At 43.1% G+C, this 20228-nt stretch overlaps 2 protein-coding genes across 2 annotated transcripts; both read left to right on the top strand.

Annotated features, from left to right (window-relative positions):
- The first annotated feature begins 1081 nt into the window (after positions 1-1081).
- LOC141128628 (uncharacterized) lies at positions 1082-3869 on the top strand. Its single transcript, XM_073616022.1, has 2 exons — positions 1082-1887; positions 2171-3869. The coding sequence occupies exons 1-2, from the start codon at positions 1438-1440 to the stop codon at positions 2831-2833; spliced, it is 1113 nt and encodes a 370-aa protein (XP_073472123.1). The 5' UTR covers positions 1082-1437; the 3' UTR covers positions 2834-3869.
- Positions 3870-8531: 4662 nt separating this feature from the next.
- Positions 8532-19379, top strand: RPS10 (ribosomal protein S10). Its single transcript, XM_073616029.1, has 6 exons — positions 8532-8635; positions 13393-13542; positions 13778-13949; positions 17013-17090; positions 19141-19196; positions 19293-19379. Exons 2-6 carry the CDS (start codon positions 13393-13395, stop codon positions 19335-19337), a joined length of 501 nt encoding a protein of 166 aa, XP_073472130.1. The 5' UTR covers positions 8532-8635; the 3' UTR covers positions 19338-19379.
- The last annotated feature ends 849 nt before the right edge of the window (positions 19380-20228 follow it).

Raw genomic sequence — 20228 nt, forward strand, 5'->3', positions numbered from 1 at the left:
TATATATATATATAGTTAGATATATATATATATATATTTATATATAGTTATATATATATGTATGTGTGTATATATATATATAATGTATATATGTATGTGTATATATATATATATGTATATATGTATGTGTGTGTATATATATATATATATATATATATATGTATATATGTATGTGTATATATATATATATATATATATATATATATGTATATATGTATGTGTATATATATATATATATATATATATATATATATATATATGTATATATGTATGTGTATATATATATATATATATGTATATATGTATGTGTATATATATATATATATATATGTATGTGTATATATATATATATATATATGTATGTGTATATATATATATATATGTATATATATATATATATGTGTGTGTGTGTATATATATATATATATATATATATGTGTATATGTGTATATGTATATATCTATAGATATGTAACTAACGAGGTTTCTTAAAAGATCGTTTAAAACGATGAAAACAAAAATCGGATAGGAAGGAAAAGCACATGGAGCAATATACAAGGTAATAAACACAAGATAAAAACACGACAAGTACTTACTTTTTTTAAGAACTTTCCGGATACGTCGGTATTGATCCGGCTCCCTGAGTTTCAGGTCAGACCATCTTTTTCGCAGTTGGTCTTTGGAGCGCTGGACCCCAAAAGATGCCTGCAAAGTTTCCACCACCTTCGCCATTATTTTGGCCTTGCGCAAATTTGGCCGTGCGTACGGCCCATACTTCCCATCATAGTCGTCTTTGTGAAGAATGGCCACCATCTCCACCATCTCTTTAAAACTCATATTAGAGGCCTTAAATCTAGGCCTCACAGATTTTGTTGACGTTCCAGCCTCCGGGCTGTCTCCACTACCTGAGGTCGTCAACATTTCAGGTGTCTCCGCCATTCTTTAACTCCACTACGCGCCGTAACAAAAAATGGGCGGAGAACATGAGTTAATTTCGAACGTCAGGGGCGGGCGACGCAGGCGGAGTTTCACACATGCGTAGTGTATAAAGAGCCTTGCGCACGTGTCTCGTACGTACGTTCTGTGCGTCGAATTAGGGGGCGGAGAACATGAGTTAATTTCGAACGTCAGGGGCGGGCGACGCAGGCGGAGTTTCACACATGCGTAGTGTATAAAGAGGGGCCTTGCGCACGTGTCGTACGTACGTTCTGTGGTAGGTGATAGTGGACCTGGACGTTACAAAACGAAGGTAATTTTAGATATATTCTTTTTTTATTTTTTTTTTTTTTTTTGGTTTTTATGGTCATGACTTTGTAGCAAGCGGCCTATATGGCTTGATAGATTGATGAGGCCTACATAGGGAGAAGATGATGAGGGGTTAGCCGAAACCTATAATAAAAGTGTTTTTTGTCTTGTGACTTCATCTTTTCCAGATATAATGAATCCCCTATTTAAGGATCCAGAGTTCCTTACATCTTTTATTTCCAAATATCGAGAGATGAGGAATTTGTGGGAGGTGAAACACCCTCAGTATTATGCTAAGCATGTGAGGAAGTCAACGCTGGAGAGACTTCTGGCCTTTGTCCAGGCGACCATCCCGGAAGCAACAATGGAGACATTGCTCAAGAAAATTGGGGGCTTGAGGAACATGTATAAGAGGGAGCATAAGAAGATCCAGGAATCAAGGAGATCAGGAGCATCAGCAGATGATGTTTATGTACCCAGGCTGTGGTACTACAATCAACTCCGTTTTCTGGATGACCAGAATGAAGCCAGGCCATCACTTTCAACCCTTCCCTCCACCCTTCCCTCCACCCCAGCAGAGGCTGATGAGGAGCAAGCTGGGTCTTCCATCCTGGATGAACCAGATATGACCATCTGGAGTCAGGTAAATGATTTAAACAAATATTTACTGTACTAATATTAATGATGTTAACTGGATGTTATAATTGTCTAAAATAATTTGGCACTCAAAATTGGGTATACATATCAATTGACAGTAGTGGCTAAATATGTTTGGCACCTGCTTGAAATAATTATGGTGTCTGATTAGACTCTTTTATTAAAGAGAAGTATTCACATTGAATTTGCTATTCATGAGAAGCAAACTGTGTGTCATTGATGAAGCCAAAAAAATATACTCAAACTATTGTCCTTTTTTTTATACACAGGATGAGTCCATCCAGGAGGAATGTGGGGAAAGTGGAAGGCAGGAGGAGACCAGGCCCATGGACAGCCTGGAGGAGGCCGGATTCACCATCATCCTGGAGGAGGCTGGGCCCAGTGTCAGGCAGGAGGTGGCTGCTCCCAGTGAGGTGGCTGCTCCCAGTGAGGTGGCTGCTCCCAGTGAGGTGGCTGGGCCAAGCGAGGTGGCTGGGCCCAGTAGAAGCCTGACCGAATCCCAAGTGCCTCCCCTCCACCTTCCCAAAAAAAGGGCCAGGAAGGGGATGGTCACACAGGACGCATCCCTGCGCCTCATGCAAGAGGCCACCCGTTTTTTAAAAAGCCCCCCCGAAGCGGAAGAATCCTATGGCTGCTACTTAGCCAGCAGGCTTCTTCAGATGGATTGGGAGCAGCGCCTCATTTGTGAGCGCCTATTTGGGGAAACAATCCATAAGGGGCTGCAGGGCACGCTAACACAAAACACCCAACTACATGAGGCAGCCCCCCCTCCTCCTCCTCCTCCTCCTCCTCCTCCTCCTCCTCCTCCTCCTCCTCCTCCTCCTCCTCCTCCTGCCACAACTGAAACACCAGAGCCACAGCCTCAAAAGAAGGCTACAGGGAAGGCTGCAGGGCAGCGTGGAGGAAAGGCTGCAGGGAAGAGAAGAAAATGATGACCTGGGTTCAGTCTGGTCTGACAGAAGACGCAGGCTGTTGTAGGACCACAGTCTGGGGACATCTAGATCATCTGCTGGTGCTGTTGATCTCTGGGATTCTTGGACCAGATTGTGCTCCCTCTTATATGGACTCCTCAAGATCCCAATTTTCTGGTACACCGACTTTTTCCAGCGTTGACTTCCTCTTTATTTTATTTTGACCATGAATAAATGGATATTTTTTGAGTTTAGCAAAAGACTTTATGTGTTTTCTTTGAAATCATTGATTTTACACACAATGTTAAATTAACAAGGGACAACAATCTCATTGAGTTTGAAAAAAAACACACCAAAAATACATTACTAATGTTAATAATGTTCAAGTGGTAAGTCTTGAAAATCCAAAAAATTACGTAACCAAAAACGGTGCTTTGGGTTAACTTTATCTAAAAACTAAAAAATAAACACTATAAAAAAAAAAAAAAATAATAATGGGTTCTTTGTGTTAACTTTACAAACCTAAAAAAAATAAAAAAAATAAAAAATAAAAAATAAAAAGGGGAAAAAGTATTATTAGTATGGAAACATTGTTTTAAAAAGGCATACTATATCATTCATGAGATCAAAGAGAAAAAGAATCCAGAAATCAGTTTGGGAGAACTCTGATTATGAACAGCAAAACACCTTCGTTCTTTAGAGCCTTCGTAAAGAAGAAATAAAATGCGCTGCATTGAACGATCACAGATTTTGCAGCGTGATGAATGTGCTACCTACAATACGAACACTAGTTTTACTAGACCGAGTGCTTCCGTTTAGTTTTTGCTTATGAGCATGCGTCGTTTTTTTGTCCGTCGGACTAGCATACAGACGAGCGGACTTCGGGGTCCGTCGTACTTACGACGTAAAGATTTGAAGCATGCTTCAAATCTAAAGTCCGTCGGATTTGAGGCTAAAAAAGTCCGTTGAAAGTCCGGAGAAGCCCACACACGATCGGATTACCAGCCACCTTTAGTCCGTCAGCGTCCGTTGGACTTTTGTAGACGAAAAGTCCGACCGTGTGTACGCGGCATAACAGCTTCTTCACTGGGATCCTGTAGCTTGCCTGAGGCCACTGACGCTCCTATATTAATGGGTATCAGATAGCCAGTCCCAGCCAATCCTCCGCAGAAGTGTCATGTCCGCTGCAGGACAGGAAAACTTTTCAGACTCTATGCTCAGATCCCTGCATCCTTCCTCTACTCCTGTCTCACCACTAAGACCAAGAACTTTCTCAAAGCATTCCTCCTCATTGCTTCGCTCCTCCCCTTCTACCGCAAAGCTTTTTTGGAGTTGTACTTTCTGCAGTGGTATAATGTTATTCTATATACCCCCATCAAATCATTCTCTGCAGCTATTACCTTTTGTACCACCACCCCCTCCCTTTAGAATGTAAGCTCTACGAGCAGGGCCCTCCTGTACCTTTTGTATTGAACTGTACTGTAATTGTGTTGTCCCCCCTATACATTGTAAAGCGCTGCGTAAACTGTTGGCGCTATATAAATCGTGAATAATAATAATAATATACCAGGGTTATGCAATTATACATGTATATGCAATTAGCAGACCTCCAGCTGTTGCAGAACTACAAGTCCCATGAGGCATAGCAAGACTGACAGCCACAAGCATGACACCCAGAGGCAGAGGCATGATGGACTTGTAGTTTTGCAACAGCTGGAGGTCCGCTAATTGCATATCTCTGCTATATACCAAAACTATATTTCCCATCCTTCTATGTTTGGCAGCATCTCCTTCTTGCTAATCAATGATAGCCAATGGGAGGCAAAATGAAGTATCTATAGAGGCTGTGTTAGTAGTCACACTGGGACTTGTTGTGCCACCAACCACCTTACAGAGCCTGTTTCAGCCTCCTTTCTTTAACCCCTTCGCACCTGCACTATAGCTGAATGGCTGCTTACTTTGCCGTGGAGGCGCCTATTACAGGTGGTGTGCTCTGTGACAGCCGAGTCCTTCAGACCTAGCTGATCACAGATCGGGGTAAATGGCCAATCACAGCGTCCATTTACCACATGATCTGCTGTTTCCAATGACAGCGGATCACGGAAGCCACACAAGCCAGTTATCAACTTTTTGTTCCTCGCGCTGACACCGTGAGGAGAGAAGGGGAGAGCCGATAACCAGCATTTGTTGAAGGGACATCGTCCCAATAGTGTCCACCAGTGCTGCCAATCAGTGCTGCCAATCAATGCCCATCAGTGCCTCCTCAACAGTGTCACCTATCAGTGCAGCCTCATCAGCGCACATCAAGGAGAAAAATTACCTGTTTGCAAGATTTTATAACAAACTGAAATTTATTTTTTCTGTCTTTTTTCGTTTGTTTAGCAAAAAATAAAAAACCCAGTGGTGATTAAATACCACCAAAAGAATGCTCTATTTGTGTGAAAGAAATGACACAAATGTAATTTGGTTACAGTGTTACATGACTGCGCAATTGTCATTCAAAGTGTGACAGCGCTGAAAGCTGAAAATTGTGGGTATAAGTGCCCATTAAGCAAGTGGTGAACCACTTCCAGACCGCCTTACGTACATTTACTGAGGCAAGGCGGCCCGGCTGCGCGAAACAACGTACCTGTATGTCGCTTTGTGCAGTAGCCTCTGGGGGTGCGCACGCTGATTGGACAGAGGGGGAGCCAAACAGCAGTTCCGTCGACCACCCGCGATTTTTCCCCAGAGAGGCAGGATGGCGATCTACCTATGTAAACAAGGCAGATCGCCGTTCTGACGGGGGAGAACTAGAGATCTTGTGTTCCTGCTCACCAGAAACATGGATCTATGGGGTTTATTTACTGATGGCAAATCCACTTTGCACTACAAGTGCACTTGGATGTGCAGTCGCTGTAGATCTGAGGGGAAGATCAAAATGAGTGGAAGCTCTGCTGATTTCTATCATCCAATCATGTGCAATCAGAAATGCTGTTTTTTATTTTCCTTGCATGTCCCCCTTAGATCTACAGCGACTGCACTTCCAAGTGCACTTGTAGTGCAAAGTGGATTTGCCTTTACTAAATCAACCCCTCTGTGTTCTCCCAGTCAGAGCAATCCACACACAGTTAGTAAGCACCCACGAGGGAGACACTAAGGATGAACTCCAGCGTGTTCGCTCAGCCCACGAGCAGAGGCCGCCGGGAAGTCGGCACTGCGCTGTGCTAATCACAGGCGGTGAGACATTGTCCCGATGCGCGGCTGCAGAGATCGGGAAATATCTCACTGCCTGTGATTAGAGCAGCGCAGTGCCGACTTCCTGGCGGGCTCTGCACATGGGCTGTGCGAACACGCTGGAGCTCATTCTTAGGAGACACCCAACCCTTTGCTCGCCCCTGGTGTTAACCTCTTCCCTGTCAGTGTCGTTAGTACAGTAACAGTGCCTATATTTTTTTAGCACTGATCACTGTATTAGTGTCGCTGGTCCCCAAAAAAGTGTCAGGTGTCCGATTTTGTCCGCTGCAATGTTCCAGTCCTGCTAAAAATTGCTGATCCCTGCCATCACTAGTAAAAAAAAAAAAAAAAAAAAATCCGTAAAAGATACCCCATCAGTTGAAGATGCTATAACTTTTGCGCAAACCAATATACTCTTATTGGGATTTTTTTTTTTTTATCACAAATATGTAGCAGAATACATATTGGCCTAAACTGATGAGAAAATTTTGATCTTTTTTTTTTTCATTTTTATTGGACATGTATCATAGCAGAAAGTAAAAAATATATTTATATATATTTTTAAATCGTCGCTTTTTCTTGTATATAGCGCAAAAAATTTAAATCGCAGAGGTAATCAAATACCACCAAAAGAAAGCTTTATTTGTGGTGAAAAAGGACATCAATGTTATTTGGGTACAGCGTCACGCGCCCACGCAATTGTCAGTTAAAGTAGCGCAGTGCCGTATCACAAAAAATGGCCTGGTCATGAAGGGGGGGTAAAACCTTCTGGGGCTGAAGTGGTTAAAGAAGGTACTTTATGCTAGCACTTGGCTATACATGCAATGTCTCTTTTGCAATAAAATAAAACTGCTTGCAGTCAATTTTTGAATCTACATGTTCCTCTCAATATACATTCTAAGACACTGCCTGTGTGTTGGGATGACTGAACTCCTGTGGTGAGGGACTATGCAAGTGTTGGACCAATGGGGCTAAGGTATAGTAAGGTGCTTTAACCACTTGCCGACCAGCCGCCGTCATTATACAGCGGCAGGTCAGCTTGTTCCTGCAAATCGTCGTAGCTGTACTTTGGTCCCTTTAACAGCTATACAGCGGGGGGAGCTGATGTGTGATGTCCGTCGGCCATCCACGATCGCTCCACAGAGAGCCAGAACGAGGATCTGTCAATGTAAACAAACAGATCCCAGTTCTGCCAGGGAAGTACAGAATGATCCTAGGGATCAGGAACAGCGATCTCTCTGTACTCCTAGTCGGTCCCCTCCCCCCACAGTTAGAAACACCTCCCAAGGAACACATTTAACCCCTTGATTGCCCACTAGCGTTAACTCCTTCCCTGCCAGTGTCATTTATACAGTAATCAGTGCATTTTTATACCACTGATCGCTGTATAAATGTCAACGGTCCCAAAAAAAGTGTCCGATCTGTCCGCCACAATGTCGCAGTCCTGCTAAAAATCACAGATCACCGCCATTACTAGTAAAAAAAAAAAAAATTGTAATAAAAATGCCATAAATCTATCCCCTATTTTGTAGACGCTATAACTTTTTGTGCAAATCAATCAATATACACTTATTGCAATTTTTTTTTTTTTTTTTTAACCAAAAATATGTAGAAGAATACATAATGAAGAAATTTGTTTTTTTTTTTTTTGGATATTTATTAGGGCCAGTTCACACCATAGAAACGCAGTCCGGATGTGTTCCAGGTGCTTTTCTGCACTCGCGTTTTTTATGTGTTTTTGGTGCGTTTTTGATGCAGTCCAGTGCTCCCCACCCCTTTTTTTTCTAAGTGCTAGTTTACACCAGACGCAGTTCTGTGAGCTTTTTTTCTGCACTAAAAAGGAATGCACAGTGTTTTCCATGTAGTCCAATGGCTCTAGTTCACTCCATGTAGTCAGTTTCCAAGGCAGAAACTGACTAGAAACTGACTGCATGGTGTGAACTAGAGCCATTGGAAAAAACACTGTGCATGCATTTTGTGCAGAAAAAAAGCACACGGAACTGCATCTGGTGTGAACTAGCACTTATAGCAAAAAATAAAAAATATTGTTTTTTTTTTTTGTTTATATCGCAAAAAGGTGATCAAATATGACCAAAAGAAAGCTCTATTTGTGGGGGTGGGGGGGGGGGACATCAATTTTTTTCGGGTACAGTGTCGCACGACCGCGCAATTGCCGGTTAAAGTGACACAGTGCCGTATAGCAAAAAATTGCCTGGTCATTAAGGGGGAAAATCTTCTGGGGGTAAAGTGGTTAATGAAAGATTAAGAATATCTATCTAATCTATCGATGTTATAGCTTATTGCTGTTGATTGTGTTTTTAACTCTGTGACAGTTCCCAACTACGATTGGCTGGAATATTTCCTTATTCACAAACACAGCTTTCCTGTTACATTTGAAGAAAAGTGAATCCATCATTTGCACCTTAATATAGTTTAGTATGCAATAACCAATCATGAATATAAAGCACTTTCGCACACAATGTGAACACGATTTTTCAGTCAGGCAGTGTCTTGGACATCCCAGTTGGGGTCCTACGGGCAGAGGGAAGTAGCTCGTTCTGCGCATGCTCTTTCCTTTCCTGCTCGGCTGCCGAGAAAGCTGCAAAGGTGAGTGATTACCGGCGTATTTGGAATCGGTCTTATTTCTCGGCCATCCGTTTACCGTACAGGTCGGGTGCCCCCGCGTTTAGTAGAAGGTCTTCAGAAGGAACAGAGGCGCTGAATATTGTGCGTCTCTGAGTAGGAAGAGATGTGTTCAGTGAGCATAGCGGTGGTGGGGCTCGGGCGTCTGGTGCGGCCTACTCGTTGCTCTGTCCACAAGCGGCTCCCTGGCTCTGCTGCCTGCATTGTATCCTATGTGTTCAGCTCTACTGCTACAACTTCATCCTTCGCCGAGTGCTTTGTTTATTTTAGTGAAGGAATGTGTGTGCGGTCTGTAGTGTAGTAGTGAGTGTCTGTAGTAGGGGGAGATGGGGTGCACAGAGAGCAGTTCTCCCAGGAAGAATATTTATCAGGCTTTAGAAAGCATGCGAGAGAAAACGTGTTAGATATGTTGAAGGGAAGCACATCGTTCAATTTCAGCGATGGTTAAGTGGCCTTAGTTATTTCATGTATAAGATCCTGACAAGTGATTATAAAGGATGGGTTTTATTTTATTATAACAAACATGTCATACTTGCCTCCACTCTGCAGCTTGTTTTTTGCACAGTGGCCCTGAACATCCTCTTCTGGGGTCCCCCGGTGGCTCTCGTGGCTCCTACCCCGCATCAGATAACCCCCTAAGAGAAGTGCTTTCCTGAGGGGGTTACCTTGCGGGAGTGCTCCCCAAGTCCAGCATTTGCGTCCATAGACACGAATGCCGGACTCGGCGCCCGCGTCATTGGATTTGATAACAGCTGTGGCCAATGGCTGCGCTGCTATCAATCTATCCAATCAAGAGCTGGGACAGCGCGTCCCCGCCGAAGAGATGAAGGGGCTCAGGTAAGTAAAACTGGGGGGGGGCTGGTGACTGCCAGGTGTTTTTTCACCTTAATGCATAGGATGCATTAAAGCGGAGTTCTGCAAAAAAAAAAAGTCAGCGGCTACAAATACTGCAGATGCTGACTTTTAATAATCGGACACTTATGTCCCAGGGGCCAGCGATGCGGGGGAGCGAAGCCCCGCTCCTCATCGCCGCCCCCCCCCCTACAGCGCCAGCATTGTAAGTGTGGGCGCCCGGCTGTGGCTTCACAGCCAGGCACCCACTGTGCATGCCGCACAATCATCTGGGACCTGTGATGTGTCCCAGATTGCCGGGAGGAAGTGGGAGCTGGGACCATGTCAGGGGGTCACCTCCCTTAAAGCGGAAGTAGTTCTAATTTTGGGTGGAACTCCGCTTTAAGGTGAAGAAACACGAGGTTTACAACCCCTTTAAAGTATAACTGAAGTCCAAAACTTTTTTTTTTTTTTCCTCCTCTCCTTTCTTTCATGAAGTGATTGCAACACATGTAGATTTTTATTGCTGTTTTCCTCTTAGGGGGATTAATTCTGTCTTTGTCCTGTTGACACAGATTGATTTTTTTTTTTTTTTTTATTATTACTACATCAGAACCAAAATAGAGGAAAACCTCCATTGGGGACTACCAGTGGTTTCCCTCACTTCCTGTTTTGATTATGGGGCAGGGAGTGAAGGGTGTTCTTTCCAATTGTAGAGCACAAATGCTGGACGGATTATAAACCTCCTAAGGCCCCTTTCACACGTGCATATCCGTGTTGATCCAACCTGTGACCATCCACTTGCTCAGCGGGGATCGCTCCGTTGATCCCCGCTGAGTTGGCGGATGACAGGGCGGTCCCTGCACACTGTGCAGGGACCGCCCTGTCAGATCCCCGCTCTCCCCTATGGGGGGGAGCGGATTAACAGGGACCGTCTGTCCGTGTTCATCCAATCCGCTCTGCAGACGGATAGAAAAATAGGATTTTCCTCCGTCTGAATCGGACAATAGCGGGGCCGGATGATATCGGGTGTCAGCGGATGTTCATCCACTGACACCCGCTATCCCATAGGGATGCATGTATGTCCGTATTTCATCCGAAAACGGATGGATGAAATACGGACATATGATCCGCACGTGTGAAAGTGGCCTAAGGCTTCATGTACACTGCTGCTGGTAAACAGACGTTTAGGAGCAGTTGGGCGTTTTTTTATTTATTTTTCCAGCTGCCCCTGAACTCTCCTCTGTTATCTTAGTACATGTACACAGGGTCATTTCTAGGCAGTTGAGTTTAGAAGCGTTTTTTTGGAAAGCAACAAAATGCATTCAGGATGGATGTTCAGAGGCATTTGAAACACCTGTAACAGCTTGTACACATGGTAACTTACATTTAACCTCATTTTTGTTTACAGGCGTTTTTTTAATTTTTGACTATTTTGAAGAAAGAAATTGTAAATGCAACAAAATGGACATTTTTAAACGTCGGTTACTATCTGTCAAATTAAATCTTTCAGGAAAGGTTTTAAAATCACCCATGTACATATTAATAAGCCTGCCTCTGTCAAACCATTCTTGCTTTAACCCTTTTCTACCCACCCTGGCGTCCCTTAAAGTTCTGGATGTTGGGGTACAGGAAAGATCAGTCAAGCAAGTTACAGGCTGTGAGCTGATTGGGAGCTGGTCCCACCAGCGTCCAATCGTTTTAGCAGGGACCAAGAGCTGTGTTATCGCTCGGCCTCTGTGCTGGGAGTGAACGCTCAGCCCAGAAATACTGGCTGCTTAGTGAAGAATATGTGTGTCATGTGAGTGTTAACCTCCCTGGCGGTATGATTATTTCGGATTTTAGGTGCTGAAAGCGGTACAGTTATTTTGGCGTTTTATATTGTAGGTCTGTAATTCTTAACAATAACACACTTAAATCTGTCCAAACAAGAGTCTAGTAGATATCCCGGGTATGATGAAGTTTGAAACACAAAAACATAAATTATAATATAATAAATAAATATAAATAATTAAAAAAAAAAAATAATAATAATAATAAAATACATTTCCCCACGATTCACTATCGCTCAATTCTGCAAATGTTCTAATTTTACTATCGCTGTTTTCTAGCTGCTCTAAAGCCACTTTTGACGTAAAGGGACTCTTTTTGGTTGCTATGGACAATTTCCAGTTTCCAGGCAGAAAGAACAGTATATATAACCTAAAACTGCATGCAGGGCATGGGCCAAAGCACTGGGGACAAAAGGGATGTGAAATCATTTCATACAGTACTGTAATCTGTAAGATTACAGTACTGTATGTGTTATAGTTTGTACTTTTTTTTTTTTTTTTTATTTGCCGCCAGGCTCCGCCCCCGTGCGCTCGCAGGGAACGGAGCCTGACACGGAGAGGCTTCGGAGGAGACAGAGCCCGCAGACACAGCGGGGGACATCGCAGGATCCTGGGGACAAGGTAAGTAACACTGCACCAGGATCCTGCAATGTAATCCCAAGTGTGGCTCGGGGTTACTGCTAATGGGACTGAAATTTAACCCCGAGCCACACTCGGGAATACCGTCAGGGAGGTTAAAGTGGTTGTAAAGGCAGAAGGTAAAAAGCTTCTGTGTGCAGCAGCAGCCGCCCCTGCACCCCCTTATACTTACCTGAGTCCCATCTCTATCCAGCGATGTGCACAAGTTCCCCAGCTGTCCAGGAAGCTTCACCTCGGTTTGGGTGCCCAATAGCAAGCTGCTTGCTGTTGGGGCACTCAACAGGAGGGAGGGACCCGAGAAGAGGAGGATCTGGGCTGCTATAAAATGTTTGGTTTTTTTATCAGGGTTGCACAGATATTGGTATCTGTGCCAATACTAAGCATTTGCATGAGTATCGATACTCATGCAAATGCACCAATACTTAAAACCGATACCTGCTTGCTCTGTTATTTTAGCTGCCAGCGGTATTCTGCTGATATCTGAAATATACACCGAAGAATGCAGCAATTATCGGTTGTTAAGGAGCGGGCCGCTGCGTCCTTGACGACTGATGACTCCTTCATTTGTTCCCCGCTGACAGATGAATGTAAACAAAACAAGGGACAGCTGCTGCTAGCCACCAGTGGTAAAAGAGCATTCAGTAACTCGCATAGATGGTAAGGTGCACACTGCCAAGTCGAATGGATGGACGGTTCGACCCCCTAGATCTCCTGAGGGGTCTTGACAAGGGATGGAGCCAGGGAGACCCGAAGGATGCAGATAAGGACTTTTGAATCCCCACGTCTGCATACTTGTGGATGTGTTCACCTTCTCCATCTGCACCCCGCACGGCCGATCCCTCCCCCCTCCCTGTGACAGCAGGCAGGGGGTCTTTTTCCCACACCTGCTGTCACAATTTGAAACCAGCACGGTGCTCCTCCCATGTGGCCGTGTCATTCAGTCACAGTTTCCTTTGAATGGATAGACAAGTACAGTCAGCCTTTGCTGCTGAGAGCTTGTAGTTCTCAATGACCTGCCAGGGTGTTGGTGAGTGCTCTGGTAGTTCATTGACCTTCCTGCTCTCAGGTAACTGCCAGCTCGTATCAGAGGTACAGGCAGACAGCTATCCTGAGAGTCTGCAGCAGCTTGAGGTTGAACCTGCAATCTGGTGATCGTGAGTGAAATGCTCTCCTTTTAAAAAAAAAAAAATTTTAAAAAGGTGCAACTTTTTCAAAAGTGAACTTACCCTTTAACGTATTGATGTCTGTGCCTTGACAGCAGGCAACCAGCATTTAAAGAGACATCGGCAATGATGGCACACATATATCTCTCGTGGTAGGTTTACTGTAAATGAGGCTACACAGGTCTACTTATGCAGTGCTAATATTTTAAGACCCTTTCAGAAGTTTGATTTTTCTGTGCGTTCTCTCCCTTTTTAGATGTTGATGCCCAAGAAAAACCGTATTGCCATCTACGAGCTCCTGTTTAAGGAGGGAGTTATGGTGGCCAAGAAGGATGTGCATATGCCAAAGCATCCAGAGTTGGCAGACAAGAATGTACCTAACCTCCATGTCATGAAAGCTATGCAGGTAAGTGAGGGGGAAATCTTCTTAGAACATGTGTAAACCTTTTGTTTTCATCATTATAGTTGTCAAGCTTGCGTGGGAAGTGAGACCTTACACGTTTGTGTTTTAAAAGCTATTTTCGCTTATCAGTAATATTGGGAATGATTTAAACCTTACCTTTGTGTGTAATTAAAAAGAATAAGTAGGCATTTTGAAACTCATCCCTATTGGGTTTTTTTTTTTTTTTTTCTTCCTGTAGTCTTTGAAGTCTCGAGGGTATGTGAAGGAGCAGTTTGCTTGGCGTCACTTTTACTGGTACTTGACAAATGAGGGCATCCAGTACTTGCGGGATTTTCTACACCTTCCTCCAGAGATTGTTCCTGCAACTCTAAGGAGGAGTCGTCCTGAGACGGGCAGACCACGACCTAAAGGTAATAGAATGCTAGTTAGCCTGCCAATGTAGCAAAAATGCAAGGGTTGAGCAAAGGAGACCTATGGATTTGAGCAGCAGGGTCTTTGGTGAATTTCAACATATACCGTGATACTCAGTCCAAGGGTCATGAAACCTGATTAAAGTGCATCTAGACACAAGAACAAAAATGTAATATTGCAGCTTACCAGTCATTAGATATGGCAGTATTTTTTGTCTTTTTTTTTTATTTGGTGATCCTGCCAAGAGTCTTTCTGACCCAGGGGGACTACACTTAAAAGTGGAGTTCCAAATGTGGCACTGGAGGGGGGGAGGCAGATGAGCGGTGTTTCCTCTTTTGGCTGGAACTCCGCTTTAATTCCCTTTTTTGCTTTATAACATGGGGACGGGGTTTACTGTAGTCCTAAGAAACTAATGGAAACATTAAAGATAAGCATGCAAAGAACATCGCAGGCCTCTGTCGGGATCTATTTTTTTATATGTACAGATGAAACAAAACTATTTCAATGCTATGTTTTTAAAGCATTACTAAACCTAAAAAAAAAAATAAAAAAAATAATTCCCTCTGTAAGGTACCAGCATAATGTGCTAGTATGCATCTTAGCACATTATGAAAGGCTTGCCTAGAAATGAAGCCCTCCAGCGACACGCTGTCACCACTGCACAGGCTTCCATCTTCACCTGGTCTTCCTTCTGGGTTTGTGAGCTGCAGCCTCTTGCATGGCGGAGCCACAATGTCACTCCCCTGCATGTGCGCAGGAGTCACAAACACGGCACAGACCTTCTAAGAAATTGCACATGTATGCCGTTCCTGCGGAGCTCATGCGCTGGTGACGTCACCGGCTGCTACTCGCTGACATATCTAAACTGCGCGTTTAAGAGATATTCATTTTACCTAAAGGTAAGCTTTATTATTTATAAGCTTACCTGTAGGTAAAAATCAAATGTAGGCGTTTACTACCATTCAAACAAACCAAAAGGCAACAAGTAAAGGAAGTTTGTTGTTTTGAGTTTACGTACACTTTTAACACGCCATACTGCATGTGCATTTTAGAACACTTGCACTTCTGTGAGTTGAGGCGAACTTTGTTTTAAGATGAGTTTGAATCAAGAATGTATTCTGGTTGAACTGTTGTGCATGAACTAGCAAGTTTATTTGACCTTTTAATCCAATCTAATTTTAATTGTAAGTTATTGAAGTCCTATTTAAGTTGATTTCTGTAAACCCTGTGCTGCACTCTTTATCAGTTATATGGTCCCTAGCCATCTCTGTTGACTACAAAATGCCCCCCACCCCATTTCTGATGGAGAAGAGAGTATTCTGTAGACTGCAGGGTAAGGGACTAATTCACCAGCATTACTTGTGATCCCTCCTACTACTGACTTACGCTACACTGTCTTTTAGTGGGAGGTGGCCATCTTGGTAGAGGCAGAGCTTTACTTGATCAGGTCAGCCTCCAGTAAGCAGAGCCAGCAGGGACATCGCCAAATCCTCTATTCAAATCTGATGGGACTAGCAGTCAGAGGTAGCAGTGGCTTAATCTCACACTGCAGATAAATTGCTAGGAGGCTGTAGACACAGGGGTGCCTAGACGTGCACACATACTAGAAAGTGCGCTGCTATTTTTCCTGACCAAAGGTACACTTTATTTAAAGCACTGCTTGGCCACAAATAACCTTTTTTATATTTTTTCCCTGTAACATAGAAAATCTTTTTTTGAGTTCAGTCCCTTTTTTTTTTTTTTGTTCGTTTAGATGGCACAGGCATTTATTTATTTTTTGTAAGATCTCTTCAAGTTTTCCAGACAGTTTAATGAGAGAGAACACACACAACTGCTCAATTGAACCCTAGTGAAAAACAATACTCTTAAATTCAGATATAACTTTATAAGAGTTATACAGTAGCAGTTACATAAGGGGTACCACAAACAGCATCTGTCAGTCAGCTATACAGAAGAGTAAAAATGTTATTAAAATCCTGGATCTGAAGAGGTAAGGGGACTTTCAACCCAATGATTGCACACACTATCAAAAGTCTGTGGTTTTTTCCTAAGTTTGAGTCTGGGTTCACACCTCCGGATGAGGCTCGCAGCAGGGGTCCGGTGTGTCCCTGTTCTCCGGGATGAATTGGGGCCGAATTTTTGCCTGAACTTGGCCCTGAAACAGCCAGGGATGCACAGCTTTCCTGTGCAAGCCACTCCGCAGCTGCAACTGCGATATGTGAACCGGCTCCATAGAGAGCCAGTCACAATCTCCTGTCATGTGAATTGGATGCAGGTTTCTCCGCATCCAATTCGTATAGGTGTGAACCCAGCCTAAGTATCCTATATAACAGAAGATTACCATTCAATCTCATCCAGGTGTCTATGGAGAAGGTAGGATTACTTGGCATAGAAGTAAAGAGTACATAACAAACATTTTATCTTCCCAAGTAAACAGTTTTTAGGATGTAGTGGATTGTGTAAACCCAAAGCAGTAGAAATGTTATCCCCTCAGACCAGAAAGCCAAGATGACAGGGCAGTTCCACACACAATGCAAAAAGTGAGCAGTTGCCCAACAGCCTCAAAACTGTTAGTCGTTTGGCTTTGGCTGGAGTGAAATGGCTGTGGTGAAAAAGCATTAAGTGAATAATCCTATCCCTAGAAGAGATGACCGATTTTATTGTTACAGGTGTTTTTGAATTCTTTCCAGTATTGTTTAAGGTTGTAGGTCTGGCGAGGTCCACTTATAAGTTGGGCCTGTGAGAATCTTGGTTGTGACGCAGCACAAAGAGCAGAACAATGGTCAGAAATAAAAGTAGAGGTTTGTAAAGGCTTTTCCAATGGGGTTACACATGTCAGATTAGCGATAATTTCAAATTGTGAATAATGTGACGTCATTTCTGATGCACTTTAAACTCAATGGAAATGCATGTCTATGTACATTGTCAGGTGGTTACCACTTTGCTAATTCAATTTGCTTTGTATGTCCCCTTCCACACTGGTGAATATTTCTCATGAACCAGGCATTTACTTTCTGTTAAAGATGTTGGTTGCATGTTTCTTACCACTGATTTCTTTTTAGGTTTAGAGGGCGAACGACCTGCCCGCTTGTCCCGTGGTGAGACAGACAGAGATACCTACAGACGCAGTGCCGCTCCACGTAAGTGTGTGGCTAAGTCCACCTTTTGCAAAAGTTATACCTGTATTTAGGGTGTGACGTGAGCAAAATCCCCTCCCCAAAATAGTAGTCTACCCATAATGTAACTTTTTTTTTTTTTCTTGTAAGTGTACAGCTGTGGCCAAAAGTTTTGAGAATGTGAAAATGTAATAATTGTCAAAGTCCGAGTCCGCTGCCTCAGTTTTATGATGTCAATTTGCATATACTCCAGAATGTTATGAAGAGTGATCAGATGAATTGCAATTAATTGTAAAGTCCCTCTTTGCCATGAAAATGAATGTCATCCCATGAAAAACTTTTCCACTGCATTCGTGAAGAGGGCTTTAGAGCGCCCAAGAAGGTCCAGCAAGCCCCAGGACTGTGTCCTTCAGTTGATTAAGCTGTGGGATTGGGGCACCACCAGTGCAGAGCTTGCTGAAATGGTAGCAGGCAGGAGTGAGTGCATCTGCACACACAGTGAGGTGAAGACTTTTGGAGGATGGCCTGGTGTCAAGGGCAGCAAAGAAGCCACTTCTCTCCAGGAAAAACATTGGGGATAGACTGATTATTCTGGAAAAAGTACAGGGATTGGACTGCTGAGGACTGGGTAAAGTCATTTTCTCTGAATCCCCTTTCCGTTTGGGGCATCTGGAAAAAACCCTGTTCGGAGAAGAAAAGGTGAGTGCTACCATCAGTTCTGTGTCATGCCAACAGTAAAGCATCCTGAGACCTAGTGTGGGGTTGCTTCTCAACCAAGGGAGTGGGCTCACAGCCATGAATAAATAGTGAATGGAACAAAAACCTCCTTCAAGAGCAACTTCTCCGAACCATCCAAGAACAGTTTCGTGAGGAACAATGCCTTTTCCAGCATGATGTAGCACCTTGCCATAGGGCACTGACCATAACTAAGTGGCTTGGGGAACAAAACATTGAAATTTCCCAGACCTTAATCCTATTGAGAATTTGTGGTCAATCCTCAAGGGGCGAGTGAACAAAAATTCTGACAAACTCCAAGCTTTCATTATGGAAGAATGGGCTGCCATTAATCAGGATGTGGCCCAGAAGTTGATTGAGAGCATGCCAGGGCGAATTGCAGAGGCCTTGAAAAAGAGAAGGGTCACCACTGCAAATATTGAGTCTTTGCATAAACTTAATGTAATTGTAAAAAGCCTTTGACACTTATGAAATGCTTGTAATTTATATTTCACAGTATACAATAGTAACATCTGACAAAAATCTAAAAACACTGAAACAGACTTTGTGAAAATTTAATATTTGTGCCATTCTCAACTTATGGCCACGGCTGTATGTCTGGGTAAAATTTACATAAACTACATATTTGTTACATCCATGCAGTGCATGCAAATTTCCTCATGTTTAATCGCTTTAAAAACACTGAAAATACAGAAAAATATGCTTGATTCTGAGCTGACAACCTGAGTTCACAACTGTGCCACTTGCTGCACAGGAAATCCCAAACAGCTCTGCTCGAGGAGTTCCCTGCTGGAACCTTGGCATCTTCGTAATATGTAGATGTTAAAAGCATTGTCAATTCAGTGCAGTAACCTAATGCAAGCCATACATGGGTCGAATTCCGAACTAATTTTCTTTTGAAAATTAGAAATTTTGTGATTCGATGGTGCCATTTTGATTTTGAAATGCGACCAACCAAGACTTCAATTTCACCCCCATGTTACTACAAAAAATAAACTTAATGGTTGGGAATGTGCTTTTCTTTCTGGGAATTTTATTTTCTTGCGCTTTTTCTTTTTCAATTATTTCTCGCACAATTCGCCCATCATTGATTAGAAAATCGTGCGTTTTTCAGCAACTTTCCAACATGCCTGTTCACTTAATTTGATGACTGCACAAAAATCAGCCATTGCCACGGCCCACTAATGGTGCGAAATTTGAATGAACATTCTTATTTGAGAATTTCACTGGATTTCTGTCAGATCAGGCATTTGTATTTTTGCCCATACCAAAATAAAAGGTGCAGTTCTTAAAATTAGCCCTGTTCCTAATTTCTCACTTTCATTTTTTTATATTACAGCTGGTTCTGACAAAAAGGCTGAGGCTGGTGCTGGAGCAGCTACAGAATTCCAGTTTGTAAGTTTAACTATTCATCAACAAATCAAGCATGACCTTATATAATGTACCTCCCTGTTTCAAACTAATTATTCCATTTTTACTCCTTTTGTTTAGAGAGGAGGATTTGGACGTGGTCGTGGACAGCAGCCCCCCCAGTGATGCACATCAAATTTCATTTGTGAATAAATTTTTGAAACACCACTTATTTTGGCACTTCTTTTTTTTGTAATTGCTGTTTTGAAGTACAAATGCATAATCTTTTTTTTATCATTGTATAAGGTAAAAGCTTGGAAACCTCAGTTAAAAATGTAAAGTAAAATAGAAAACTGGCTAAAAGACCCTATTCAGAGAGTAGTGATTCATGCTCCTGGTTTAAGGTTATTCGTGGTGTTTCCCAAGGTTCAGTGTTGGGACTCTTTTGGGGAAAAAATAATAAATGTACATATTTTTGCAGGAAAAACATATTTATGACTTTTTCCCCAAAGGAGCCTGGAAAGCATTGCACCTATAATCGGTGGATCATGCGGCTGGCTGTCTACAAGCTGTAAGGCTTGTGAGTAAACTATGAGGCTGCTCATCAGTAACCTCACAGTGCATTTGGAACGACTCTCCATCGGCCACAAAGGCTGACGGTTATTGTAGTAGTTAGTCATTCACAGGAAACTGGTGTATGAATAACGCGGCCCTGCGGGCAGAGCTTCTTTGCAGAAGATGCAGTGGAATAACATCCTTTGCATTGAGGTTGGTTTGTAAATTGGAGCCATCCTGATTGTTTAACCACTTAAGGACCGCCCACCGTATATATACTGCGGCAGGGCTGCCCTGTTGTGCAAAACGTACCCGTACGTCGTTTTGTGCACGAGTCGCTGTGGGCGTGAGCCCGCTGCACATCGTGGGTCCAGTGGCTGCGATGTCCGCCGGCCACCCACAATCGCTCCTCAGAGGCAGAATGGGGATCTGCTTTTTACACTGGCAGAGTTCAGTGAGATCGTCTGTTCCTAGTGATCAGCAACAGTGATCTCTCTGTACTCCCAGTCAGTCCACTCCCCC

This window comes from Aquarana catesbeiana, linkage group LG02 (genome assembly GCF_042186555.1).
Source record: "Aquarana catesbeiana isolate 2022-GZ linkage group LG02, ASM4218655v1, whole genome shotgun sequence".
NCBI lineage: Eukaryota > Metazoa > Chordata > Amphibia > Anura > Ranidae > Aquarana > Aquarana catesbeiana.

Bases quoted from the DNA above. Each gene is read 5' to 3' on its own strand.
- LOC141128628 (XM_073616022.1), top strand. From the start codon at position 1,438: ATGAATCCCCTATTTAAGGATCCAGAGTTCCTTACATCTTTTATTTCC. The intron at 1,888-2,170 runs GTAAATGATTTA...TTTTATACACAG, and splicing joins ATATGACCATCTGGAGTCAG to GATGAGTCCATCCAGGAGGA.
- RPS10 (XM_073616029.1), top strand. From the start codon at position 13,393: ATGTTGATGCCCAAGAAAAACCGTATTGCCATCTACGAGCTCCTGTTT. The intron at 13,950-17,012 runs GTAATAGAATGC...ATTTCTTTTTAG, and splicing joins GGGCAGACCACGACCTAAAG to GTTTAGAGGGCGAACGACCT. The intron at 19,197-19,292 runs GTAAGTTTAACT...CCTTTTGTTTAG, and splicing joins CAGCTACAGAATTCCAGTTT to AGAGGAGGATTTGGACGTGG.